Below are 27,428 nucleotides of genomic sequence, written 5' to 3' on the forward strand. Positions count from 1 at the left end.
CATTTCTGATGTGATACCGTCTCTACGTGAGGTGCTTTTGAGGAACTGAAGATTTGTCCCCTTTTCTCTTCCAAGTCATTTGTCTTAACTTCTTGAGAGTTCTCAAAAGGTTTTTGCAAGTCACCATTGATCACATTTGCTTTTTAGAAAATCTTTTGTAAAAAAAAGTCGTGTAAGGATCCCATTTACTTTAAACTGGTAAGATGTATAGGTATTACATTTGGAGAAAATGAGCTATGATTTCACAAGGATGCAGGGGTTACTTAAGGTTTTTTAAAATGATAAATTTATAGACCTGAGAATGTTTGGTCAGATGGTATGAATATTTTTCACTTTAAAGGATTTTGCCAAGTGAACTGCTAAAAAGACTGTACTCTTACAAACTTCAACTGACAGTGTAAGAGAGTGTCACATCCTGGCCAACTGTAGATACTAACATTCTTTAAAGTCTTGCTACTGTGACAGATTTTTTTTAAAGGCGCTTTATCCTGACAGACTTTTTTAGATTTTATTTTAATGCACATTTCGTTTACTGTCAGGTTGAACCCTACTTTCAAATAAGTTTCTGTATTATTTTATTGATCTTGGGACATGCCTGTTATATAATAGATATTAACTATCATCTGTTAGATATTTTGCAAATACTTTGGATCAGTCTTTCCAGAGGAAACGACACTAAACTAAGTGACAGGGGATAGCAGGAGTTAGGTGGACGAGATGGGTCTGGTAGAGTGGGAGCTACTGTGTGTAAGGCTTTAGGGAATCACCCGTGTATCCTCATGGAGAGAGCCTGCTTAGTGCAAGCAGCAAAAAGCCAGGGAGCCTTCAGATCCTCTTGTCGTTTACAGATGTGACGACTGGGTGTTCACGTTGTCGTGTGACATGTGCTTCCCTCAAACTTTGTTATGACCTCGGCACATTACCCAAAATGGGGTGTGTAGCGGGGTGGGGGTAGCCAGGGAACCTCCATGTGAACTGCATGAGGAATGCCTTCATCTATTGTTCACTACTGTCCCCTCTGGGCCTAGAAGGGCTGGCATTGGATAAGCACTCTGTGAATACTTTTTGGATGAGTAGAGCTAACGGATGCTGCTTACTGTGGAAACCTTGCAAGCCTTTCCCCAAAATGGTATTTTTCTGGCAATAGGAACACACTAAGCTATTGTGCAGGAAAGCTAATGCCCTTGGAATCACCCTCAATCAGTGGTGGGAGAGTGGTAGATAAATATCTCAGCTTGTTTGCCTCAGAACAGATAACTTTGAGGCCTATGCCACACTGGCCCCCAGAGTCCCTAGTGGAGTTGCCATTCAGTTTCCTAGTATGCTGACTGCCAGATAATTCACTTTTTCTAGCCTTCACTCCCTGCTGTCTCACTTCCCAACTTCCCAGTGGTTCCTTGGATCAGCTTCCAAATAAACGATTTTTTTTAAATCCTTTTCTTAGGACCTCTTTGTGGAGGAAGCCAAACTAAGAAAAATGATAAACAGGAGCCAGGCCAGTAGGCTGATTTTGAAGTTTGGAGATTCCCTGAGGTAAAGAGTAGACACAGAGGATAAATTAATAGTAGATGGATATGACCAGATGTGTCTTTTTACAAGCTTATTCAGGAGGCTGTCCAGAGAATACATTTGAGAGAGATGAGAGCAAGGAGAGCAGAGATGCTTGAAGACAGCTGTGGCAGTTCTGACAAGACAAAATGACGGTGGGGCTCTAAGTGTGTAAGTGGAGCTAACACAGAGTAGATTTACCTGATGTCCAACAGGGGGAATCCTAGAAGGAATGAGTGAGAGAGAGTCAAGGGTGGGGATACCTGTTCGGTTTCTGGGCTGTACAGTTGAGAGAACAGTGTAGACACAACTGAGTTGAGTGGCCCAGTGGGGAGAAGCAGGCTGAGTGGGCAGTGAAGGTGGTGGGGAGGATAAATTCACTTCAGTGTGCTAGTTTGAGATGTCCGTGTTGTGGGGAAGTGTAGGTTTTTATCAGGAAGCTTCATATCACCCACATTTTTGAGACAGATGCTACATGTCCAGGCATCAATCTTCTCCCTCCCCTTACCACTCTGCCACAAAAGATTGACTAACTTGCTACCAGTCTACCATTTGTTTCAAATACTATGTTGACCAAAAAAGTAAGGGGGACTTTCACCTATAAAGAAGTGCTAAGTATCTATGGGGCCAGGAATAACTTTGAAAGCTTTCTGCAGCTCTTGAAAACTTCTTCTTCTATATAACTGGTATGCATTGTCAATTGATAATATTTCTGGAACCACTGGGAATGAAGATAGGCTCCCTCACCCCAGTAGATTTTCCAGCTAATAGGAGTGTAGTGCACAGCAGGAATAGTGATTCAGCCAGCCCTTGGAGAAAGTGAATGCAAGGATGGAGACTAACTTTGAAAAGAACTGAAGAAAGCAGCCCACACAATCCAGTTTGAAGATTAAAAGTAGGCAAATGTGTCATTGTGTTTTAGGGATAGACATCCCCTGTCAGGGTGAAACACGTTTCCTCCCCTTGGAGACTTGAAAAAATAAGAGAATGAATAATGAATTCATACACATACAAACACACATCTGATAGAAAATTTCTTTACAGATTGTAAATGCCCCAAATATTTAAAAAATGAGTTCTCCAATTGTGGATGATTTATTCCTGTGAATAACAATTTGCCAAATTTTGCTATACATGCAGTGGTACCCTACAAGCATTGGACAATTGTATGTCTTTATGTCTGGTAGAATTTTTTTTCCTGTAATTTCCTTTCTAGCAGGTAGTCTATAAGAATTCTTTCTACTTTTTGTTAGCTTCCATGACTTTGATTTGATATTCCTTCAAACTGTATCTAAAACAGGGTGAACAGGCTCTGAGTGGAATGAGGTTTTTGTAATAACTGCTTGGTTACCTGAGGCACTTGTCCATGGCTATGTTCCTCTGCATCATGCCTGAACAGAACACTTGCTAATGGTCCTGGATCCCATGAGTAATGGAAACTGGACAAATATTCAGTAGAACCATATATGTTATTAATTACCCACCCTTTCATAAGCTCCAAGAAATTCTAATAGAGCTTTGATTCCATTTACTGTTTGTTTGCTTTCCTTGGTTTTCTTCCTTCCTTTATAATCTATGAATGGATCATTCTATGTTTGCTAATGGGTCTGCTCTGCCTTCCTGCGTGTCTCCCACCCATGGTACCAACATCTCTGACCACCTCCTCTCCTTCCTTCCTAGCTATCCCAAGCTCCAGTGTCCTCCCTTCTGCTCCCAGAGATGTGGTCCCCGTGTTGGTTTCCAGTCGGTTTGTCCGTCTCAGCTGGCGCCCACCTGCAGAAGCAAAAGGGAACATTCAAACCTTCACGGTCTTTTTCTCCAGAGAAGGTGACAACAGGTAGGTCATACCAGTATCAATCTGCCACCTCTTTAGATGTATACTGTGACATAAAGGCACCTGCAGGGGATCTTGAGAAGGGACTTTGGATACCATGTGGTATCTCAGCTCTGCCCATCACTCATTAGTAAGTGGAGATGATATATCTCCATTGCCTCTGTGTGTGTGTGTGTGTGTGTGTGTGTGTGTGTGTGTGTGTGTGTTCTAATGGGATTGTTTATAGAATCAAATGAAATCATTTATCAGAAACTTCCTTGAAAAAAGACAAGCATATGAATTTATGGTAATTAGGTTTTTTATGTCCTTGGTTTTCAAAGTAATAAACAGAGAACAGAATTTGGCTGCATATTGATAGAACAGGGTATGAGAGAACCACAGTGGCCAGGTTGTAATCCCAATTCTGTCATTGACATCACGTGATCTCAAGAAAACCACATAACTTCTTCGAGCCTGACTTTACTGTGTAATAAAGAGTAAATAATACTTTAGCTTACAAAGTTTTTGTTAGGATTATACATATGTAATGTCATACAAGAGTGTCTAGTATTTGGTAGAAATGTTATTCCTCTTTTCACTTGTCACTTGTAGGCAAATGTGATCTGTATATGTCTAGTTTTAAGATTACCATTCTTGATTTTTCTCAACATTTTCTCCTTGAAATATTTCATGATTTTAAGATTTTGAAGTTTTATTTGTAAGCGTAATGTAGATATTGGATAAATTCCAATCACTTCTATAGGAGTAAACTGTGTAATATCTCTTTATATTTCTTTAAATTATTAAACTTACTTAGTTTATATTCTATGTTTGATTACTCTAATATCTGCAGTCCTTGTGAGTCTAATTCAGCTATTTGTTTCTGCTTACTCTTCCTCATAGTAGCTTGTTTCTTTTCATGTATAGGTGATTCTTGATTGTTAACTCTAATCCTTAGAAATTTTTCTGAGGGAATTTTTGAGACCAAGTATTAAAGAACAATCTTATGGGACGATGTGCTTTACCAAAATGAAAGCATGATAAACCAGAATTTTGTTAAAGTTTACTTGCTCCATATGGGTCTCATGCTGATATTTTATTGCTTATGAGAAAGTCCATTAAATAGGATAACATTTGTTTTTCTGCTATTTTTAACACATCAACTCACATGAGTAAATGCAGACTTGTGATAAGGAATTCTCAGATTTTTTTGTGGTTGTTCTGTTTCAACTAAGCTAAGGCTGAGATTGTACATTCGCCAGTTCTCTCAGGAGGCTAATTTCCTTTTCTACTTCACCCTCTGAGATTTGCTCTTTCAGGATCTTTGCTGTATGTGAGGCTCTCTAATCAAACCATATACCCTACTTTATCTGCAAGCTTCATTTCCTATTCTTTTCTCCTATTGGTTACTAAAACTCCTAGCTCTAGACTTCTATTGATAGGCACATACCATCAGGCAAATACCAGCTCCATAAGTCTGCTTACTCACTATGATAATTCTCTTATTTTGCTGCCTGTATATTACAGATAAAAAAAACCCCACTTTTTTAAATAAAAAAAGACTTTGAATAATTTACCCAACATTTTAAGTGTGCCATAACAGAAAGGTTTTTCACATAATACTTAGTTTGCCATACTGTTTTAAATGGCACTTTGTAATATTTACTTGAATGCCTATATAATTGGTATCATTATTATATATTATTAATTATTGACATTTGAGCAAGTGCATTTGAATATAAGCATGTTCGGTCTTTGGGGAATTTTATTTAAGACTAAAGCATAAAGCCACTCCATAAGCATTTCACTTAGAAGGAATCAGACACCAGAAACTAATATTACATTGTATTTCTAACTGAGATTGAAATAAAACATTTTTAAAAAAAGGAATCAGAAAAGCAAGGAAGCTTTTGGAATAGACCTTTCCATTCTATTCTTTGGGCATTTTTTACTTTCTGTCTACTTCATCAACTATTGGGTTTTCTGGATTGCCAATTAAAGGCAATCGAAGAGATCAGCATGTTAAAACTCAATTTGTTTCAGAGAAACATTGTGTTGCCAAATCCCAAGATTCTGTACAGAAGAGCATCTATTGACAAATGCACTCTGCAGATCTGCTGTGCCTCTCACATAAGTGCGGAACATCATCATTATGTCCTTAAACAGATGAGGATTTGGGTAGGGCAACTAGGGTCTATATAAATGTCTATCTGTTGATTTGGCTAAGTCCTGAGTTCCAAGTCTTCCCTTCCACATTAAACTTCCTCTTATATATAACCAGTCTAAACTGGACACTAAATGGGAGACAGGGGTTTCTGGAATGTGGCAGCTTCTTTCATCCTTGAATGAGAACTACGTTCACCTTCTGTAAAGTTTACCAGCCAAGGGAATTGTAACCTGTATGATACTTCTACATAGAATGGAATATTTTGGGTGTGGTGGCAGCATGGGGGAACTAGAGAGGGAGAGTGAAAAAGAAAGGAACAGAGAGAAGTAGAATGAAAGACAGGCAGAAATGACAAGTGTCCTAGAGGGATCCTCTTGTTCGCAGGGCTGAGCTCACAGTAATCCTGGCTTTCACCATATTCACTCATTCATTCATTCATTTTTTAAAATGTTTTTTTTTAATTTATTTTTGAGAGAGAGAGAGAGAGAGTGCAAGCAGGTGAGGGACAGAGAGACGGAGACAGAATCCAAAGCAGGCTCCAGGTTCTGAGCTAGCAGCACAGAGCCCAACGCAGGGCTCAAACCCACCAACTGAGATCATGACCTGAGCCGAAGATGGACGTTCAACTGACTGACCCACCCAGGTGCCCCACCATTCATTCTTCTGTAGAGGAATAAACTAGAGGGGAGAAGCCAGGATTTAAGTGTGAGGCTTAGTCTAGTCTCTCAAATGCGTGAGTGCTTTAAACTCAAGATTCAAAAGGGACAATATAGCTTGGTTTAGCCAGAGTGGTATTTAGTATAGCATGATAATCAGAAAGAACGGTACAACTTCTCTCATGCTGTGTCTCAAAATGCTCTCTTTTCTAGTCCACAGCAATAAAGTATATCATGTTAAAGTTTCTATTTTCTCTTATAATTTGACCTGACTTTAAAATGAAAGAAATATATGTACTACACATATAGCCTATGTTCCCTAAGATTACTTATTACCACAAAGAAGTAGACATTTGTTTTAGTCTTATCTCCAGCTCTTTAACTCTGTGGCTTTATGATGAGTCTTTGGATCTCAGTGTGCACAGCTGCCCAAAACCACAGGTAATAATTCTTGCCCGGTTGTCTATATGTTGCCACATGGATTTCCTGGAGTCACCTTAAATTTACCCTTCCCCAAACTATACTCATTGTCTCCTCCTTAAGTATATTTTCCTCTTTTTTATTCGTTTATGTTAGTACCTTCCATCCTGTTGGCTAAGCAAAAAACCCATGTCATATTTTACTCCTCCCGGCCTCTCGGCTCTGCCATTAGTCATCCTGTCTTGTCACGTCTACCTTGGCCACATCTCAGCCATGCCCCCTGTATTATCTCCATCACCACTGATCTGATCTCTGACAATAGCTTCTTGCCTTCTAATCCATCCTCCTCATTGTCTCTAGTTATTTGTCTGAAATACAGTTTGGATCACTTCCTCTACTATGAAAAAAATGTGAATGTTCTTAAATTTAAATATTGCAAAATTTCTAGATAAAAACATGCACATAGTAATCTACCAAGTCCTTTGAATGGAAGTCTATATCCAATCTATATATAGGTAGAGTGTAGTTCCTATAACCTATAATGGTTATAAATATGTCACTTAAATCTATGGATACCTGGGTGGCTCAGTCAGTTAAGTGTCCAATTTCAGCTCAGGTCATGATCTTGCAGCTCATGGGTTCGAGCCCCACATCAAGCTCTATGCTGACAGCTTGGAGCCTGGAACCTGCTTCAGGTTCTGTGTCTCCCTCTTTTTCTGTCCCTACCCTGCTCATATGCTCTCTCTCTCTCAAAAATAAATAAACATTTATATATATCACTTAAGTCTAAATGGCTAGATTTAAAAATGGTACTATTGTTTACCAGATGTGTGACTTTTGAACATTTAATTATGTTAAAGACAGGAATAACATCTCTCTGCTATGCTGACCAAAAGGAAGATGAATTATACCTCTCTATGAGAATTTCTATGAGAATTAATTGAAGAAATTTAAGCAAAGCATCCAGGGAAGTCACTGTACCTAGGCAGAATAGGGGGACCCAGAATAGTGTGAGCTCAGAGAAAATACGGAAAAGAGGCCAAAAATGAAGCTCAAACGGTGGTAATAATAATAATGATAGCAACAACAACAATAATAAATTGCTATTTTGTATGAACCATTTCATAGCTGCTCACTGTTTCCTACTTATAGACCATTTAGTTATTTCCCTTTCTATTGAAATATTTCTTATCTTTCAAGCCCATGGATCAGTCCTCCATACCCCTTGGCTAGTAATGGCCCTTGTTAACACCAATCCCTGCAACCTCTTCATGATCTCATGTTCACACATCTTTCTCTGATGTCACTCTCTAGACTCTTATTTTCCTGTCTTCCATTTAGGACTCTGGTTACAACAAACCTTTGATTACACAGGGAACTACAATTTGTTGATTCTGCAGTGTTTTCTTGGTCCCTCATCCTTTATGTTTCCCTTCACTTATTAAACAGCTAAAACCCCTGCCTTATTATTATAAACACTGATACACCCCAAAGTTTTGCTTGCTGTTTTTTAATTTCATATTAATTTCTTGGCAAAAGCCAACTCAAGTAAATGTTATTTTCTACCTACTCTCTACTTGTCTCTTGTAGCTGAATGTAACTAGAAGAAAATGTATAATTATGCTGACTAGTTTTTAAATTCAAAACTACTCATATTAAGTTGCCCCTTAATGCTGCTAGAGATTATATTACATATATCAGGCAGTCTTTCTCACAACATGCTCCTACTTATATTTCATACCTTTTCTTTCTTCTCAAATCTCCAACATTTTTACTCTTTCCCTTACTCTTAGTTGACCTTGCTTCTAATTTCCTAGAAATAGTAGCAATCAGAAGGAGAGTTGTACAAGCTTCCATGTCTGAGTTACATACCCACGCTTGTCTTTAAGCATATAATTCATCTCCTCAAATTTCTATTAAAAAAACTGGCCATGCTCTGGATTCCATCCTTTCTTAAAACAAAACCTCAAAGTTTAAGCTATTCTTCCTCTCCCCCCATTATCAGTTTGTCCCTCTCTGGTGGATCATGTCCATCATCATACATGCATGCAGTTGTATTTTCCATCTCAACAAATTTTCCCTCAATTCTATTTTTCCCTCCTCTACCACTCTGTTCTTTATTCCCTTTAATAGCAACATTCCTTGATTTGTCTAACATCATTCCACTACCTTCTTTCATATTCCAATCATGGTTCTGTCCTTAGCATTTCACTGCAACTGCTCTTTTCTAGATTCACCAATGACCTCCATGTTGCTAAACTCAATAGTTAATTCCCAGTTCTGACATTACTTGGTCAGTAAGCAAATTTTGTCATATTTGATCACTACCCCTTTAGTGACATTTATTGTCCCCTTGGGTTCTATTACACACACTTTCCTGGTTCTACTCTAATCTAAGTAATCTAAGATTTACCTCAAATCTCCCTGACCTGTGAATATTGGATTACTCCAGATCCTAGGCTTTGAAGATCTCTTTTTTCCCCATTTGTGACTTTATATTTTGTCAGTATGCCGATATCTTCCAAATTGTATCTTTGGTGTTAAAATTTTACCTGTAGTCCTGAATCATACATCCAGATTCCTTCTTTTGATTTCTCTTGATTTCTTATGAGCATCTACAACTTATCAACAAAACCAAATACCTGGTTTCCTTCAATCCCCCTCCAAAGACTTTATTATTTCAGAGATTTCTCCATCTCAGTGAAATCTACGTATTTCTCATAACTCAAGCAAAAAACCTTGGAGTAATTGTTAATTCTTTTCTTTTTCTTATATTCTATAACCAAAAACAACCTCAAGTCTTTGCAGCACTGTCAAAATATATCCTGAATCCACGAAACAATATAATACTTGGTATTTGCTACAAAATAATAATAAAGACTGGCTATGATTTTCAGTTTTGAGCTGAGTTATGGGAATAAAGTGGGTCATCATATTATTCTGTCTAGTTTTGTGTTACTTAAAATTTTTCATAGTAAAAAATTAAAGTCAAACAAATAAATAAAAATAAAATATATACTGAATCTTATCACTTCTTTCCCTCTTTTATTACCATCAAGCCTCATCTAAACTATTGCAATAACCTTTCAAAGCTGTTCTCACCACAACACTTGGAGTAAATCTTTTAAAACATACCTTAGATCCTGTTATCTTTATGCTTCAAAACCCTCCAGTAACTCTCTATCTCATTCATAGAATAAGCAGAAATCCTTCCTGATCTGGGCCATTGTCACTTCCTGGTCTCATCACTTATTCTTGCTATTTACCTTTTTGTTCACTTCTCTCCAGCCTCACTGACTTCCTTGCAGTTCCTAAATATACCAAGAATCCTCCTCCCTCAAGATTTTGTTCAGCTTGCCTAGAATGCTCCTCCCTTTGACATCCATGTGGATCATCTGTAACTTCCACTTAGTCTTTGGTGAAGTGGCACCTTCTCCTGGATGCCTTACCTGACCCTTATCATTCCCTATGCCCTTTTTAATTCATATATATTTTCTTAATCCACAGCTTTATCACCTCCTACTTATTTTTTCATGTTTCCCCTTTTTTAACTCCAGAATATAAGCTTCCTGTGGGCAGGGATGTTCTTACCTCCTTTATTCACTGAGCTATTCTTAGTACCTAGGTCAATATGTAACCCATAATAAACACTCACAAAATCTTTGTTGAATTGAAACCCTAACTGAAATGTCAGCTACTATGTGAAACTCTCCACAGTTCTCAGGCTCAGAAGTCATTAATTTCTCCTTTATCCTCCCCTCATACTTTGATTACTATTATATTATTCCTACCTTTTGTCCAGTTTTGTGTTTGAGTACCTGCCTGTTCCCCCTCTGATGACTAAAACTAGATCTTATTTATAATTCCATCCCCAGTGTCTAGTATCATGACTTCTGTAGACACTTACTGATTGGGACTAATACAATAAAGGTGGCAGAGAGACAGATGTGGTTCTTAATAGATAGTTTTTTAACAAGTAAAACAAATTATTATTTTTTAATTTATTTTTGATACGGAGACAGAGTGTGAGCGGGGAAAGGGCAGAGAGACAGGGAGAAACAGTATCTGAAGCAGGCTCCAGGCTCCGAGCTGTCAGCACAGAGCCCAACGTGGGACTCGAACCCACAAACCATGAGATCATAACCTGAGCCGAAGTCAGACGCTTAACCGACTGAGCCACCCAGGCGCCCCTAAAACAAGTTATTTTACTGAGGAAGATGAATAAGCTGATGCAGTTCAATAAAAACCTTTTTTTTAATTGAGAGAAAATAAAAGTTGATTTTGAAATTTGATTTCAATATCACTGTTCATTTTCTCGCTCTCAACTAGAGTGAATATATGCCATATGTCTCTGAATGGTTAGCCATGGTGCTTATCTGCTCATAGAGGTTTATTTAGCTCCTTAACACAATAGCTTTTTAAAAGGTGGTGGATTTAACATTTGCCTCAGACTAGCAATGAGTTTGTCAGGCAAATTACTCTAGCTCAGATTATCATTAATCTGTCTGACTGGTTAATGGTGTCAATAACGCAAGTACCATAGTTAACACTTTTTTTTTATTCAGCCCCTTGGGTGCTTTCATTTCATAAGTGAGAGAGCAGCATAAATTCCAGAACCTGAAAGCCAGGATTCACAGAGATTCGATTGCTTCACAGATATCCAACTATCCCCTCCTTGTACCTAAAACTTGTTAGAATTGAAAGTGATTGTTGAAATCATAGTACAACTTCTTGCTACTTAGACATTTAGAAACTGATAGAGGAGGGGTAAGTCACATGCCTAAGGCCACAGAGTAAGCATCCATGATGAGAGCGAGCATTATTGAGTATTCAATAATACTTACTGTGGCAGATGCCAGGCTAAGCATCTTACATAAATTAATTTATTTCATCCTCACAACAAAACATTATCCACATGAGTCTTAAAGAAGACCACTTACATTTCTGGTATACAGATAGTAAGTTGTAGAACCAGGATGTAATGCCGACCTGATTCCAAAACAGGTGTTCTGTGAATCATTACACCAGCTTGCTCCTAACATAGTTGCTGGATTAACCTGGAAGAGAATCTGGCTTTCTTGATATTTTCAGAATTATGACAAGAATTTACCCTATAGGCTTCTTCCCAATAGTTTTATGACTTAATGGCTAAGTTGATTTCCATCATTTATTTACCAGTTATAAATGCAGTAGCAAACTTTTTATGCATGTATAGAACATTATACTTCCCATTCACTAATCTAAAATTACTTATGGAGTGTGACAACAGTGTAGCCAAAAGGTTAAAGTAATGTGGCTATGGAATTCAACTGCATGGATTTTAGTCCTGGCTCAGACTTTTACTGGCATTGTGGCCCTGGGATAATTACTGGTGCTTTAGATTGCTCACATGGGATAATAATAGTAACTGACATGTAAAGTTATGACGACTTTAAAAACTGCTAGTACCTAAAACATTTGCTTATTGCCTGGTGTCCAAAAGCACTCAATTCTTGTTAGCCAGTTCTCCGTGCAAATTATTGCGTGCGTTAGAAATAAAAATCAGTGTGGGGTGCCTGGGTGACTCCATTGGTTAAGCCTCTGACTTTGGCTCAGGTCATGATCTCACTGTCCGTGGGTTAGAGCCCTGCATCGGGCTCTGTGCTGACAGCTCAGAGCCTGGAGCCTGCTTCAGATTCTACGTCTCCATCTATCTCTGTCCCTCCCCTGCTCGCTCGCTCTCTCTCTCTCTCTCCCTGAAAAATAAATAAACATTGAAAAAAAGAAATAAAATCAATGAAATATAAGTGTTCCCCAATTTATATTTAAAGGGGACCTTATCGCTTTACACACATTTGCCCATTTGATCCTCAGATAAGGCAGGTATGATAATTTCCATTTTATAGATCTCCATGCCTTGCTCTGTTCAGAAAATCTAAAAAACATTGCCTAAGAAACCACACAACTAGTAAATATTAGAAGAAAGATTTAAATGCAAGGTTTCTAGTCCAGCAATCTTGTTACTGTACCATACAAAATAAAAGATATTTCCTAAAAGAGGCACACGGGAAGCACTGCGGGAGTTCAGATGAGAGAATTAAAACATTTTCATGAGCATCATTCAATTTAATCCTCACAATGACCCTGTGAGGTAGGCAGATAAGGGACCAGGGACCGGCATCTTCTTTTTGCAAATGAAGTAGGGAAGACTCCAAGATAGCCCCTGACTTGCTCAAGGTCACACGCCCATTCTGTGGCAGAACAAAGGCTGGACTGGGTCTTCCAACTTGCAGACCTGTATGGTTTACATTGCTTTATGCTGCCTCAGAAAACCTCTGCTCACCGCTCAGGATTAGAGGCCACCTTTTCATGACTGACACAGAGGATTCATTTTAGAATTCATCGCGCATTACATTCTCACCATGGCATTTACGTATTCTTTCCCTGCTCCCCAGTGCTGACGACTGTGCAGCTGATGAAACTGCTTATGAAGGGAGGGTGCTGTGAAGGAAAGACAGCAAGACTCAGATTCCAAAGCTCCGTATTCTGGTCCTGGCCTAAAGGCTGGCAAAGTTAGTCCCCCTTTCACTCTGCTTCTCTGTAGAATGTAAAACCCTGCCCTTTCTACGTCAAAATGTTCTGAGATCATTGAATAAGAGAATGGTGATTTAATTCCTCCAATGGACTTAGGGTATACTGAAAAATAAAACATGCTCTGTATAAATGCCATATACAAATGAATGACCCTTTATTCACTTGTGAGTTGCCTGTGTGTCAAGCTCCGTGTTGGGAAGAATAGAGAAGCCAACAGTCTTTTTGGTGGCAGGTGAGCAACGTTGAGAGGATCGTTCCACTGAAACATATATAACTGCACACTGAATTAAGAGCCTGAAGGAAAGGAATGTGCTTTAGGAGAGATGGAAAGTGCATGGTGTCTATGCCATGGTCAGATCTGTATTTTAAAAAGATGGCTATTGCTACAGAGCGGAAGTTAGACCAGTGTGGTCGGCTGAGTGGATGTCAGAAAGCCACTGAGGCTATAGCTGAAGTCCAGGCAATAAATGATGGTGGATCAAACTGAGGCTCGATCACTAGAGATGGAGCAATAGAAACATATCATTCTAGAGATATTTAGGAAGTGAAATTGATAGGAGCAGGTGACAGATTGACATTCATGGTGAGACAACAGATGTGTTCAAGGACAGTTCCTAGTGTTCTGGCTTATTTAAATGGAAGGATGGGAGGGTAACTCGCTGACATTAGGATGCCGGAAAAGACCCAGATTTGAAAACGCAGATGATAAATTCAGCTTCAGACGTGTTGGTTTTTACGTACATTCAAGTGGGTATGTCAAGTAGAGCCTTCAGAAGAAGGAAACTGGCTGGAGCTCAGAGAAGAAGTTTGGGCCAGAAATATGTATCTGTGTCAGGAATTTGTCAGCATATGGATGTAGACTGAAGCTAGAAAAGGAGAAATGGGTCATCCCCCCACCCCAAAGAGAAATAAAACCAAGAAGAGGTCTCAGAACTGAGTCATATTTATTAAGGGGCAGAGGCTGAAACTAAACAAAATAAACAACTTGAAACAAAAAGCTTTTTTTTTTTTCCATGAAAAGATAGATTTTTTTTATGTTTTGTTGCAGCAGCTATTTGTTATGTCACTAGTGTCTTGGGCACTTAGCAGACACTGAAACAGAGATATATTAAAGTAAACTTTTCACAAGTCTGTTCCTTGCACTATGCTGTTTAAAAATTCAACAAGAAACAGAATTCTTAGCCAAAGTTTAGTCAAAACTCCCTCTGACCCAATAGATGATCTCCATTTTCCATTATGCTTTATCTGGTGGTAAGTCATCTCTGAAACTGCTTTTCCTTCAAGATAGCACTTGATTCCAAACTCTCTGGTTCTGAAATCATAAGGAGTATAGCATTGGGTAACTGTTGCTGCTATTGCTTTGAGCCCTATTCTAGTAAACACCATATTTCAGTTTTGAAATCTTCTCATCGTTGTACCATTCTTGTCCTCACTAAAGAAATGAATGTGAAAATGGAATGGATAAAAAGGGGTTGCTAAAAATCTTTCCATTAGAAATAGCATAGTTCCTTCCCTATAAATCACCATTAGTGTGACTCATCCCGTTGAAGCAACTAATTAGGTGTCTGATACCTCAAGACAGCATTGTTTGCTCACCTCACACCTGTAACTAAATGTTAACATCCTGGTGCACTTGGGCAAGACAATATATGTTTACTTAATATGTACACTAGGGATATGTTATAAATGATCCAGTAAGAAACAGTGTTATGCTTAAATTGCACTTCTGAAATGTAAATGCAGAAGTGCTGAATGCAATGAAAACACACACACACACACAAACACACACACACACACACACAATTTTCTATTCCCAACAAAGAATATTAGATTAGAAAGTCTCCTTTGAGTAGATCCCGCCCTGTTTTCAAATAATGAAAACAAGAACTAGGAAGGTGAGGTGGCATGCCAAAGGCCACACAACTAAGTTGAGGTGGAAAAATGGAATTGAATCCAGCTCTCTAAACATTCTGGAGATCACACTGTGTGGGAATGTTATGCAGTTATTCTATTAATTTTTTACATTTATTTATGCATTCATTTAAAAATTTGTGAGCCCCAGCAACATAGCTAGTTTTTAGTGGGTATATATGCTGAGTGCCAACAAAATGTGAATGGAATGTGGCTTCTCTTCTAAAGTAATTCACAACTGAGTTAAAGACAGGCATGTCTATTAATACCATGTGATATGTGCTATAATAGATCTATAAACCAAGAGCAGCAAAAGCATGAAAGGGAGAGATTTAATGCTTCTGGAATCAGAGGACATGATGGTAGGAAATGTCCAGCAAGTGATTTCATTTGAATTGGATTTGAAGAATGAACAAGCTTTTACCAAAGTGAGAAGGAACTATGAGTCAGGAGAATATAACTCCAGAATAAATGAAACTAAACTAAACTAAACTAAACTAAACTAAACTAAACTAAACTAAACTAATGAAAGGCAGAATGGCAATAGCCGGGGAGGCAGAGATGGCTATGGTGTTGTAGAGCCTGGTCACTCATTGTAGGTAAGTGTGAAAAGGTTTGGGCCACATCTTGAAGGTCTTTGGATCTTGCCACAAGGAGTTGAGATGTATTAGCCATAAAATGGCAGCGAGCACAATGTTTGGGGCATGGAGTTGACAGATTACATTTGTTAGAAGAGTATCTCTTATCAATGGAAAGAAAGAATGAGGAAAACTAATGACAAAAAAAAAAAAAGGAAAAGGAAAAGCTATTACATTGTAATACATTGTAAGTACAAACCAGAGAAGGAATTGGTTTCAGGCTCAGGAGAATACAGCCTAACCGGAGTTAGGTCTTTAAGAATTTTTTTTTAATGTTTATTATTTATTTTTGAGAGAAACAAAGACAGAGCACAAGCGGGAGAGGCAAGGAAAGAGAGGGAGACAGAGAATCCGAAGCAGGGTCTGGGCTCTGAGCTGTCAGTACAGAGCTCAACGTGGGGCTCAATCTTATGAACTGTGACATCATGACCTGAGGCAAAGTCAGATGCTTAGCTGTCTGAGCCACCCAGGTGCCCCCAGAGTTAGGTCTTAATGCAATTTGTGCAACTACCAGCTTGGACTTCATGGCTCACAATGTGTCAGCACCCAAGACTTTGCCATCTGATTTCTGAAAAGCAGCAGCATTGTCGTTATTAGGTCAAAGTGTGTGCTTTTAGAACATAGCAGTTATGGGGCGCCTGGGTGGCTCAGTTGGTTAAGCGGCCGACTTCGGCTCAGGTCATGATCTCGCGGTCCGTGAGTTCAAGCCCCGCGTTGGGCTCTGTGCTGACAGCTCGGAGCCTGGAGCCTGTTTCGGATTCTGTGTCTCCCTCTCTCTGACCCTCCCCCGTTCATGCTCTGTCTCTCTCTGTCTCAAAAATAAATAAACGTTAAAAAAAATTAAAAAAAAAAAAAAAGAACATAGCAGTTATTTCCTAAGAAACCTCCACCAGGTAACCCACAGCACCTAAAAGTAGAATTTACAAGAAAGGAATGTCTCCTATTTGTGAACCCTTCTTGGTCTCCATATAAAAGAGGAGGGCAAGTTGCCTACAGTTGTTTCAGCCAGCATGAGGAGACAGACTTTTTATATTTATATTTGGTGTGAATTTTCACTGAATGAATTTATAGTGAATGAATTCTAGAAGGCACAAGTGACTTGTTCCCTTTACTTCAGTCAACTGATCTTGAACCTGCCTGAGCTCCACACTGCCAACTCAGAGTCAGGTGGAACGGAAGTGAAGGAATGAAACTTTGTCAATAATACAGCTGATGCCACAGCCATGATTCTGAGCTCTGTGGATTTGAAGGGGAGTTACGTCTTTAGAGTCATAGGAGAGAACTTCACCAAGAGACAGCTGGTCTGAGCCCCTGCTACTTTCCCAAAGATAGTTGGTACAGTGACAGGCATAACACCGCAAACACAATGGTTGGGTAAACTCCTAACATCTATTATTCTTTGTTCTTCAATACCTAGTTGGTTTATTTGCCCATTCACAGAGGAATGTGGACCAGAGTGTTCAGAGAGTAAATTGTAATTGCCAACTGGTCCAACGTGGAGACTCTGGAGAGTGTGACTACTTCAGGTGGCTGCCAGTGGCTTATTGTGAGACCAGAGACCAGTAATAAATGGCCCTTCCAAACTCAAGAGTTTTACTTACTTGTTGGGAATGATTTGTGGTATTTTATTTTTCAACTATTAAAGCATGAAAGGAATGATCAAAAGTGCCTGAAAGTCTTTGGGGCTTACAACTGAACCAATCTGTGACGGACAACAGGCAGGAAATACCAGGTTCCCAGAATACATTTGTCTGCCTTCAGCAGTTTGAAGTCCCTCCACTAGGGCCCAAGGAACCACCAGAGCAGCCTGGCAACACAGGCCAGACACCAGCAGTGTGGACGTCACATTTCACAGGGCTCTGTTGTGAATTCAGGGAACACCGATTCCTTCTCAGTGTGCTGTCCGTGAAGCCTACACCTTTTAAAAATAATACTATTTTTTTTAATGTTTGCTTCTTTTTGAGAGAGAGAGACAGACAGACAGAGTGTGAGTGGGGGAGGGGCAGAGAGAGAGGGAGACGCAGAATCCGAAGCAGGCTCCGGGCTCTGAGCTGTCAACACAGAGCTCAATGCCGGGCTCAAACTCATGAACCGTGAGATCGTGACCTGAGCCACAGTCGGACACTTAACCGACTAGGCCACCCAGGCGCCCCCAAAATATTATTTTCATTATCAGAATTTGTTCAGTACCCCTAGTTATGACCACCTTTAAAATTTAACTTATCTCAGAAAACAAAATTAACTTTACAGTAAATATTTTAAAAGTGGTGTTTATTTTTTTTTTTGAGGGAGGTGGTTGGGTGGGGGCGGGGGGAGCAAGCCCATACAGTTCAGTGAAACCCATTTATGTATTTTTTTTCTTCTTCTGGGTTGTACCTCTTATTAATTTCTCTCCTCATATTCTAGTTCTGAATACTTTGTGGAAAAGTCCTCTTCTTGGACTCAAGAATACTTATTTCCTATGAGATTATGGTGGCATTTTGTTATAATAATAAAAATAACAGCAGTTACTATCATGGATGTGAGACTTCATGTTGACGACCAGGCACATGCCTACTGCTTTATGTGGTTCCAGCATCTCATTCAATTCTCTAGAAACCCTATGAGGTAAACATTTTTACGGCACCAATTAGCACTTGAGGACTCAGGCTCAGCTAAACTGAGAGAGCCGAAAGAACAACCCCAGACTTAAGAATGCTGAAGCCACTCCAGTCTAAAAAACATTTTCATTGTGACCTCACTTTGATTACATGAGTAGATTTCTGAAAAGTGGCACATAAATTGAAGTGTTTCGATTAAATCATTATTAAACCATTAAGCGTATACATTGAATGGGTGACTGGGTGGCTCAGTCGGTTAAGCATCTGACTTCAATTCAGCTTAGGTCACGATTTCACACGTTGTGGATTCGAGCCCCACGTCAAGCTCTGTGCTGACAGCTCAGAGCTTGCAGCCTGCTTCGGATTCTGTGTCTCCCTCTCTGGCCCTCCCACTCATGCTCTGTCTCTCTCTCAAAAATGAATGAACATTAAAAAAGTTTAAAAAAGAGTGTACATTGAAGAAACTGGTGGTCAACCCAGGGCAGTGCTAGCATGTGGTTAGAGTAGGGGGGTAGAGTTGTATTGAAGTTATTTGTGGGGAAAGCACCCTTTATTTGCTTAAATTGTATTTTTCTCCAGATTGCTACCATAGAAATATTTTCTAAAGATGCTTTATTCACACTTTGTATAATATTGAGTATACTTAATGAGTATACTTTTATTCATGACTGTTATTAATTTGGGATACTTTTTCAAGGCTCATACAGATTATGGGAGCCTAAAACTCTTCTCTTCATAATAAAAACCAGCATCCACTTTTGTATGTGAGTGATGATCTTTGACATTCTTACGTGCCCAGATTTTCTTGCCTCTTTTTCCTTTGAAGAATGTCTGTTCAAGAGATTATGCCAGCATGTCCCGGAACACAGATCTTTCCGCTGAATTCTTTAGTAGTATCAGAATAAAGTTGATTATGAAAGCCATTTTTCCTTATAGATACCCAAGAAGTTTGGTATGCAAATCTGACATTCATGACAACTATGTTACTTGGATTCTAGGAAACATATCACAGCAGTTGACAGATTCATCTCACAGTGGTTTCTGAAGGCCTAACATCCCTTCTCCTTTATGGCCTTATATCTTCTACCCAAAGTGCCCATGATCCAAATAAGCCCCTCATTTCCCCACAGTTGTTAAATGATATCAATACTGGGTTTAAAGGATGAATCCCCAGCTTTCATTTTTAACTCTGTTATCTACTAACTGTAAGCCCTTTGGAAATAAAAAAAAAAAAAAACAAAAAAAAACATTACTTTTCCAAATTACACTTTTGCATCTGTATAATGATAAAATCATACTATCTATATAAAAGAGCTGCATGAGGCAATGTATCTAAAAGTTCTGCTAAAGAAAACTAAATAAGATGCAAAAACCCATATATCCACAAGGCATATGTTCTGATTGTAAGGGTCTTCTTTTATAAAGCAACTTGTTGGCCTCCATAATCTTAGGTGGGTAGAAGAGAGTAGTGTGATACATGGTATGTGGGAGCATTATCTGATGTCTTAGCCTTACCTACTTTCCATTACTATTGAATCCCACCCAGCTCCCCACCTCCTATAAGTCACACTTCAGCCTTGCAGCAACTTAACACAGCACTCCTAAAGGAATACCTAAACCTTAGGCTATATGTAGATTCATACAGGGTGTTTGTTTTTTATTGTGGTAAATATACATCATATAATATTTATAGGTTTAACCATCTTTAAGTATGGAGTTCTGTGGCATTAAGTTCATTCACCTGTATCAGCACTATCCCCACCCTCTATCTCCAGAACTTTTTCATCTTCCTCAACTGAAACTCTCTACCCATTAAATAACTTCCTCTTCCTCTCTCCCCCTAGACCCTGGTAACTACTCTGGGTACGTACTTTAATTGTTAGCAGTAATGGATAAAATAACACTACCTGCTATAATGAACACGCCCTAATATTTATAATGGTTCAAAACTGTTTGACTCTATAAAGTAGAAAAAGGATGTTCCTGATTGGCAAGCAGTTCTCCCAGCTCTTCTCCAGAAATCTTGCAAATCTGGACTGCTCCGTCATCCATATATGGCTCCCAAGGTTCCCATGCTTGACTACCCCAGGCCCACAGGTGAAGGAAGAGAACACAGAGGTGACCACGTGTGCAGATTTTCTAGGCCAGACCTAGAATCAGCACATGTTGTGTAACCTCAAACTCACTGGGTATGCTCGGTCACATGACCTTGTCTCGCTCCCACAGGGGCTGGGAAATACAGGCAAGCACATGAAGAAGAAATGAGTTTGAGGATGAACCAGCCAGTCTCTGCTATATCAGTCAAATTAAGATTGTATACATGCTCAAGAATCACCATTAATTCCCTTAGAACTTTGTGGGTTTTTTTTTTCTCTTTGGAGACCTAATTTGCCCTGACAGACATTTTAAATATTTCCCCAAACATAATAAAACCACATGGCAAAATTAAAATGCACATATAATTCCATTGAAATGCAAGAGACAGTATCTAGAAATAGAAGACTTAAGTATCAGTTGAGTAGGGACACCTGGGTGGGATGCTCAGTAGGTTGAGCATCAGACTCTTGGTTTTGGCTCAGGTCATGATCCCAGGGCTGTGGAATTGAGCCCCGCATTGGGCTCTGCACTGAGCATGGAGCCTGCTTAGGATTCTCTCCCTCTGCCCTTCTCCCCTACTTATGCACATTCTCTCTCTCACTCTCTCTTTAAAAAAAAAAAAAAAAGGAGGAGGAGGAGGAGGAAACTGTTGTCTAGTTTAGAAGGAGTTTCTTCTTCACCTGTCAGTAAATTATAAGAGACCAACGAGGATACAAATGTCTACAATAATGTGTGTTCTTAAAGAATACTTTAGTAGTTATTGTTTCTTATATGTTAGCATCTATATTCATAGGGCTTGTAAATTATAAGGAGGAGGAGGAGGAGAAGGAGAAGGAGGAAACTGTTGTCTAGTTTAGAAGGAGTTCCTTCTTCACCTGTCAGTAAATTATAAGAGACCAATGAGGATACAAATGGTCTACAATAATGTGTGTTCTTAAAGAATACTTTAGTAGTTATTGTTTCTTATATGTTAGCATCTATATTCTTAGGGCTTGTCCTCTCTTAATATGTACTACACCTTGCACCATGATCAGATTAATTCACTTGTCTGGAATCACTGAGGCAGTTTTTGATTGGGAAATGAATTCAACACACATAGCTGTGGCTTGATGAACAAGGCAAGTAGACACGTTGCAATTTCTCCTCACGTAGAAAGGAATCTACCCTCCTTCACTAATTGCACTTAACGTAACCACAGGAACTCAAGCTCCATGCACATCAACACTTAGCATCTGCCTTTTCCTTTCATACAATGAGAGAAAATGCATAAATGCATTTGTTGGCAATACTGACAAAGACCGATTTGTGGAATAATTGAAACCTTGATTTCTGTCATTAGCCGGATGTTTACAAAATGCATCTTCCTGTCTACATTCCAGATGTTTCTTCTTATTTTAATAGCTCTTTGTCATGAGTTGTGAATTCTAAATTGTAAAATGTCAAGGGAAAAGACTTTAGTTTGCAAGTTTCATGGGAATGGCATAAACTTGAACTCCCCCAGAACCCTGTAATATTTATTTGTAGGCCCTTCCAATCTATTTCCCATAGTAAGCCAGAGGCCTTGATTTACAGCAGAGTCAACACTAAATGAGAAAGCAGACTTCGGTCCATCTCACTGCTTTGGCACATTAAGTAAATGTTTGGCTAAAAGTACTCATGTTAAAATAATCTTTCCCTGAAACTTTTATTTCCCAGGGAACGAGCATTGAATACATCCCAGCCTGGGTCCCTTCAGCTTACTGTGGGAAACCTGAAGCCAGAAGCCATGTATACCTTCCGAGTTGTGGCCTACAATGAGTGGGGACCAGGAGAGACTTCTCAACCCATCAAAGTGGCCACTCAGCCAGAGTGTGAGTATGAAAATAGAAGGGCACATTTAGAAACTATTTCTTCTTGCTGGCAATATCCTTGAAGCCTGTCATAGAAATTTCTTAAGGTAACAAGATGGAAGGAATATTTCTGAAGCAACCCATTAAACTCAAGGATTTTTAAAGGTAAGATAACTTTTTAACAAAATGGCCTCCCCATTTAGGCCATAATGGCAAATTGACAACTGTAAAGGCCTAATCCATCCACGCAATCTACATGTTCACTTCTTAAGTAAGTAACTGACTAACTCTGCCAGCCAGGCCTTTATCATCCACATTGGGTATCAGTCTCCTCCACTGATTTTTTATGGGGTTTTCCAAGTTTGTCTATCAAGAATGTAACATCAAAGGTGAAAGAACAACCATATAGGACTTCCAAATACAGGGACTTATCAAATAACTTAAACATGCACTGAATGCCCTTAAGGAGATTCCAAAAGCAAGCCACAGCTCAAGAAATAAAAAGAGATAATCACTATTGGGCAATCTCATGATCCTCTAACTAAAATCACTATATTAAACCACATCTTCACAAAGTAAAACAGTTGAATGTTCTTTGACCATGTTATAATTCACAGATTTCTACTTTTAAAATGGAATAGCTCCAAAGCTATACAGTTGAAAGATGTCAATCTTATAAAATTTTGTTGTTTTTTTTCTATTAAACTTCTAATGTTATTTGGAAAGATTGATTACTGATGAGCAGTTTGCCAGCTTTATCTTGTTAAAATTTTTAAAAATTATAATCGAAAGTCTAAATGAAATGAATGACTACTTGTAACAAACTACATTATTTAGACACCTAATTGTATCTACTCCTTTTTCTTTTCATTCATGATACTATTCCGGTTGGGTTCCTGTTCATTTTATTTTTAAAAAAACCTATGTTTCATTTTAGAATCATCTCACATGCTTTTGGAAGATGGTGAAGTAGAAATTAGAAATCTTTTAATTGATAAATATGAGGAAATAATCTTTGCATGTCAATTTTTGGGTATTTTAAATTAGCATGTTGATGAAGAGGGAGCAGTAACCCTCTGATATGTAGTGTAGTGCTGGTTTCATGTTCTATACTTGGCAAAATCTACATTCTTCTTTTTTCTACTCAGACAAGGTCACAAAGACTAAATGTTAAGAAATTGGAATAAAAAATGTGTTAGTGATTGGAGAGAGGGCTGAACTGTACAAATCTTAGAAATATTTGCCTCATAGAAATAAAATGCCAAACAGCATCTTTAAAGGCATAGTATGTACAGGTATCAGATAATGTTTAGGAAATATAGGCTCCAACACAGGATCCAGAAGCTACAGCAGGGCACTAAGCCACATTCCATGCAGTACGTTAGGTGACATCACTGGTTGTTATGCCCATAAATGAAGCCAGTTATATCTCTAAGTATCTGTTCTTGAGAATGTTTTTAGTGTTTGTATTTTAATCACTAAATAATGCCAACTTCCATTTCACAATGTCTATGTTTTAGTCATCAGTTTCTTTATTAACTTATTCTTTATAGATCATATATAAAGAGAATCAATAACTTTTATGAATATATGATATTTATAATCAACAAAGTTGAATAAAAACAAATTAGGTTATATATATATATATATATATATATATATATATATGCACACACACACACATATATATATAATTTTTTTAAATGGTGCATGCCATGTTGTATGCAGACCAACAATTTAACGTTTTATTTATTTATTTATTTATTTATTTATTTATTTATTTATTTTTGAGACAGGGAGAGACAGAGCATGAACAGGGGAGGGTCAGAGAGAGGGAGACACAGAATCTGAAACAGGCTCCAGGCTCCGAGCTGTCAGCACAGAGCCCGACGCGGGGCTCGAACTCATGGACCGCGAGATCGTGACCTGAGCCGAAGTCGGCCGCTTAACCGACTGAGCCACCCAGGCGCCCCACAGACCAACAATTTAAAAACTCATCAGAAACTCTCTAAAGGAAAACCTCATTTAATTTTGTAATGGTGGAACATAAATGTTAAAAGCTTATTTATTTTCAAAAGATCCAATTTCTATGAATTATCTGAATTCTTTACTTCCTAATCTTAATGGTATCCTAAGAATTTGTTTTAGTGTACATTTCAAGGCTGACTGGCCATGATTATATTATGTTTCTGATAAAAACCATAGGGAGACAGCCTTGTTTTTTAAGACTGAGCAACATTATTTTTTCTTCTATCAATTCCATTGTTTCTAAGTATCCAACTAAAAATATCAATTTATAGAGTTTTATTTTTAACTTACTTTCTCTTATGCCAACTTTTCAAAGCCAAGGGACAAGAAAGTATTTTTCATTTGACCCTGACTCATTTCATGAAAATACTACTAATGATATAATATTTTCTACCGTATTTAATATCATTAATAAAAAGAAAATCAGACAGTGATTATTTGTATCACACATATGGCCTTAGCTTATAAAACAAAAACAGTAACATAATTCAATTTATAAATATGTTTAATGAACATCTGCTATGTTCCTAATACTGTTTCCTGCCATCTGAAGCATGTTAGAAAAGCATATGTGTGTAATGAAATAATAGCACTTATGGATTTCAGAAGATTCTTAAGGAGGCAAATATTCCAAATGTGTAACAATAACAAAACAAAGTAAGGGAACTTGTAGGAAGTTGTTAAGTGAAATATTACCATTTCAATCATGGGTTTGCATGTGGGCCCATTACCTGGGATGGTTGAGGCATAGTGTCTAGTTATTTTTGTATTTTTAAATTACATCATGCCTGCTTCCTCAAGCAAGTGTTGTATTTCAAAGACAGCTGCCTTAGCCCTTTTGTATGTCTTCCATTCCTCCTCATTCAGTAAGTAGTCTGAGAATTTGTGCAGAGGACCTTATGTGTGTGCTGGTTTCAGTAAGCATTTACTTTGCTTAGAAATTAGCATAAATGATGATAAAACTAAATGCCTGACTGAATAAAGTATGTTGCTTGTTAGAACTGTTGTCTGATATAAGTGATCTTTTCCCCAGAATATGAAATGTAGAATCTTTCTGCTTTGGTAACATGAAGGAGCTTAGAATTTTTTCACCAAGGGCATAATAATGACCTTAGAATTCTAACCATGTGTTGGCCTTTAATAACAGCATCATTATTAAATCACTTCTGTTCTTACTGCTGCATGGAGTAAGAATTCTTTCCTTTACAGGCCATTGTTTACTTGAATGGGGGTGGGGAGTGACCTGATTCTGTTTTGTTGAGAATTGCCTTAGATAATTCCCCTCTTACTTAGTAGATACATAGATAAGAATAAATCAAGCTAGATAAACAGTACATTCAGAATATCCTTTAGATGTACAAAACAGTTAGCCAACTCCTTCAATTCATTTACATTAAGAATACTGTGTAGCTCACTTGCTGTCTTTATTACAGACATTAGAATAAATAAATTATGTTATCATGACTAATAGGTACTATATGTGTATTTTATCTTCTGTTGTTAACACAAAATGCCATTTTGGCAATTTAAAAATATGTCTAGGATAAGGAACACTTCATCTTCTTCAAGCCTGCTTGATAGTGTACCAATTGCTGAGGAAGATGGAACATTCTAGAGATCCTGTGCTTCATTTCCTCTCCTCTCCTCTCTTATTTCTCCTTTGTCTCTCTCTCTCCTTTCCTCCCCTTCTAGCCCCACACCCCCCCTCCTCAGCTTATGAGCCTACTGTTATTTTTTTTAGAGGAAGTTCAAAGGCTGATTTTATTATTTGGCTAAAATTCAGAATTTAGAGGCAAGGGAGGTGGGCAATTCTATCATTATTACTTTCCCTGACAAAATGATCTCATCTTTTGAAAATGGGCTTCATCTGGGTGTGCATTTGGTTGCTCCTTTTATCACTGTTTTTCCAAATATGATGTAGTAATTGTACACTAAAATTACATAGCTTTTATACAAATTGAATTTCAAGTTTTCCATAATATTTGAAAATATTAACTCTATTATGAAAACCATATTCTCAAGGAATAAACACTAATGGAAAATATGTCTGAAATATAAATCAGCCAGCAACTGTTTCTAAAACTGCATACATTTTGTAGTAATCATTTAAAGAGATCAACAGCCCCAGATCCAGTTTATGAAATAATCACCCAGAATAGAAAAGCTTGATTTAAAGGAAGGTTTATGTCCCCTGATTATATCTTCCTTTTGCTAAACCCTTGCTTCTTCCCCCTGCCTTTATGGTGTGTAATTTCTCCACTGTATTATCAGCTGGATTTAAGTCCCTGCCTGCTTAAGACTTGTCTAATCTTTTCATACCACATGTGGAGAGTTTTTGAATTATTATTTGGGGTCCTTTAAGATGCTGTTAAGGCAGTTTAATCGTGAAGAATGTTAAAATGGACCACATACTGGCCTAGGGCTTCAGTTAGAATGGGAAGCCTATTTGCTAGACCACAACCCAATTATCCACAAAACCCTTTTATATTTGAGTTGTGAGTAATATTCTTAGTCCATTATATTTACACTGAAAAGATGAGTGAAATCCACCCCCCCCCCCCCAGGTTGAGTCACTTTAGAATATATTATCCAGAAGCATGGGCATATTTTCTTTTTTCCCTCCTTCCATGGATATTCATTCATTTATTGACTCATTCATTCATTCATTTGAATAGGGCTCTACTTGTACAGTTGTTATGAGGGAAATGAGAAATTTCTGAACATCATTTGTTCAATATTAGTACCTGAATCCTAGGGCAAGTTTCTTAATCCTTGAGACCTCAGTTTCCCTAACTATAAATTGAAGATATGGTTTATTCCTCTTCTTTCTAGAAGAAATGTGATAACATATGAGAAGCTCCTGAGTCTTCCCTGGCATCAAGTAGACAGTCAATAGAGAGAAACTCCCTGCCCCTGACAGGATCAAATGGAAACATAATCCCAACTGCCGTGCACTTAACAAACAAAGTGGGACACTCAGTAGGTAATAAAGTTCATATAATACCTTTTTGATAGTTTGGAACTAGCTTGATTACTATACAAATCAGCCATTTATATATTTTATTACTTTTCCCCTAATTATCATCTGCCTATAATTTATCAGGCCATTATAGACTAGGTTGTCATCTCATCTTGCCTAATGTATATC

At 38.1% G+C, this 27,428-nt stretch overlaps 1 protein-coding gene and 1 non-coding gene across 3 annotated transcripts in view; both read left to right on the forward strand.

Moving 5' to 3' along the window:
* Positions 1-27,428, forward strand: part of DCC (DCC netrin 1 receptor) — a 1,134,523-nt gene that overhangs the window by 791,537 nt on the left and 315,558 nt on the right. For both annotated transcript variants that reach the window (XM_078435224.2, XM_078435225.2), the window contains exons 8-9: positions 3,229-3,385; positions 22,119-22,273. In XM_078435224.2, the coding sequence (XP_078291350.1) occupies positions 3,229-3,385; positions 22,119-22,273 (312 nt within the window). The remainder of the gene's footprint in view (positions 1-3,228; positions 3,386-22,118; positions 22,274-27,428) is intronic.
* Positions 830-929, forward strand: LOC132666161 (small nucleolar RNA U13). The gene has a single exon (XR_009604536.1). It is a non-coding gene; the product is annotated as a small nucleolar RNA U13 (small nucleolar RNA).

The sequence above is a fragment of the Panthera onca genome, chromosome D3 (assembly GCF_046562875.1).
Source record: "Panthera onca isolate mPanOnc1 chromosome D3, mPanOnc1 haplotype 2, whole genome shotgun sequence".
Lineage (NCBI taxonomy): Eukaryota > Metazoa > Chordata > Mammalia > Carnivora > Felidae > Panthera > Panthera onca.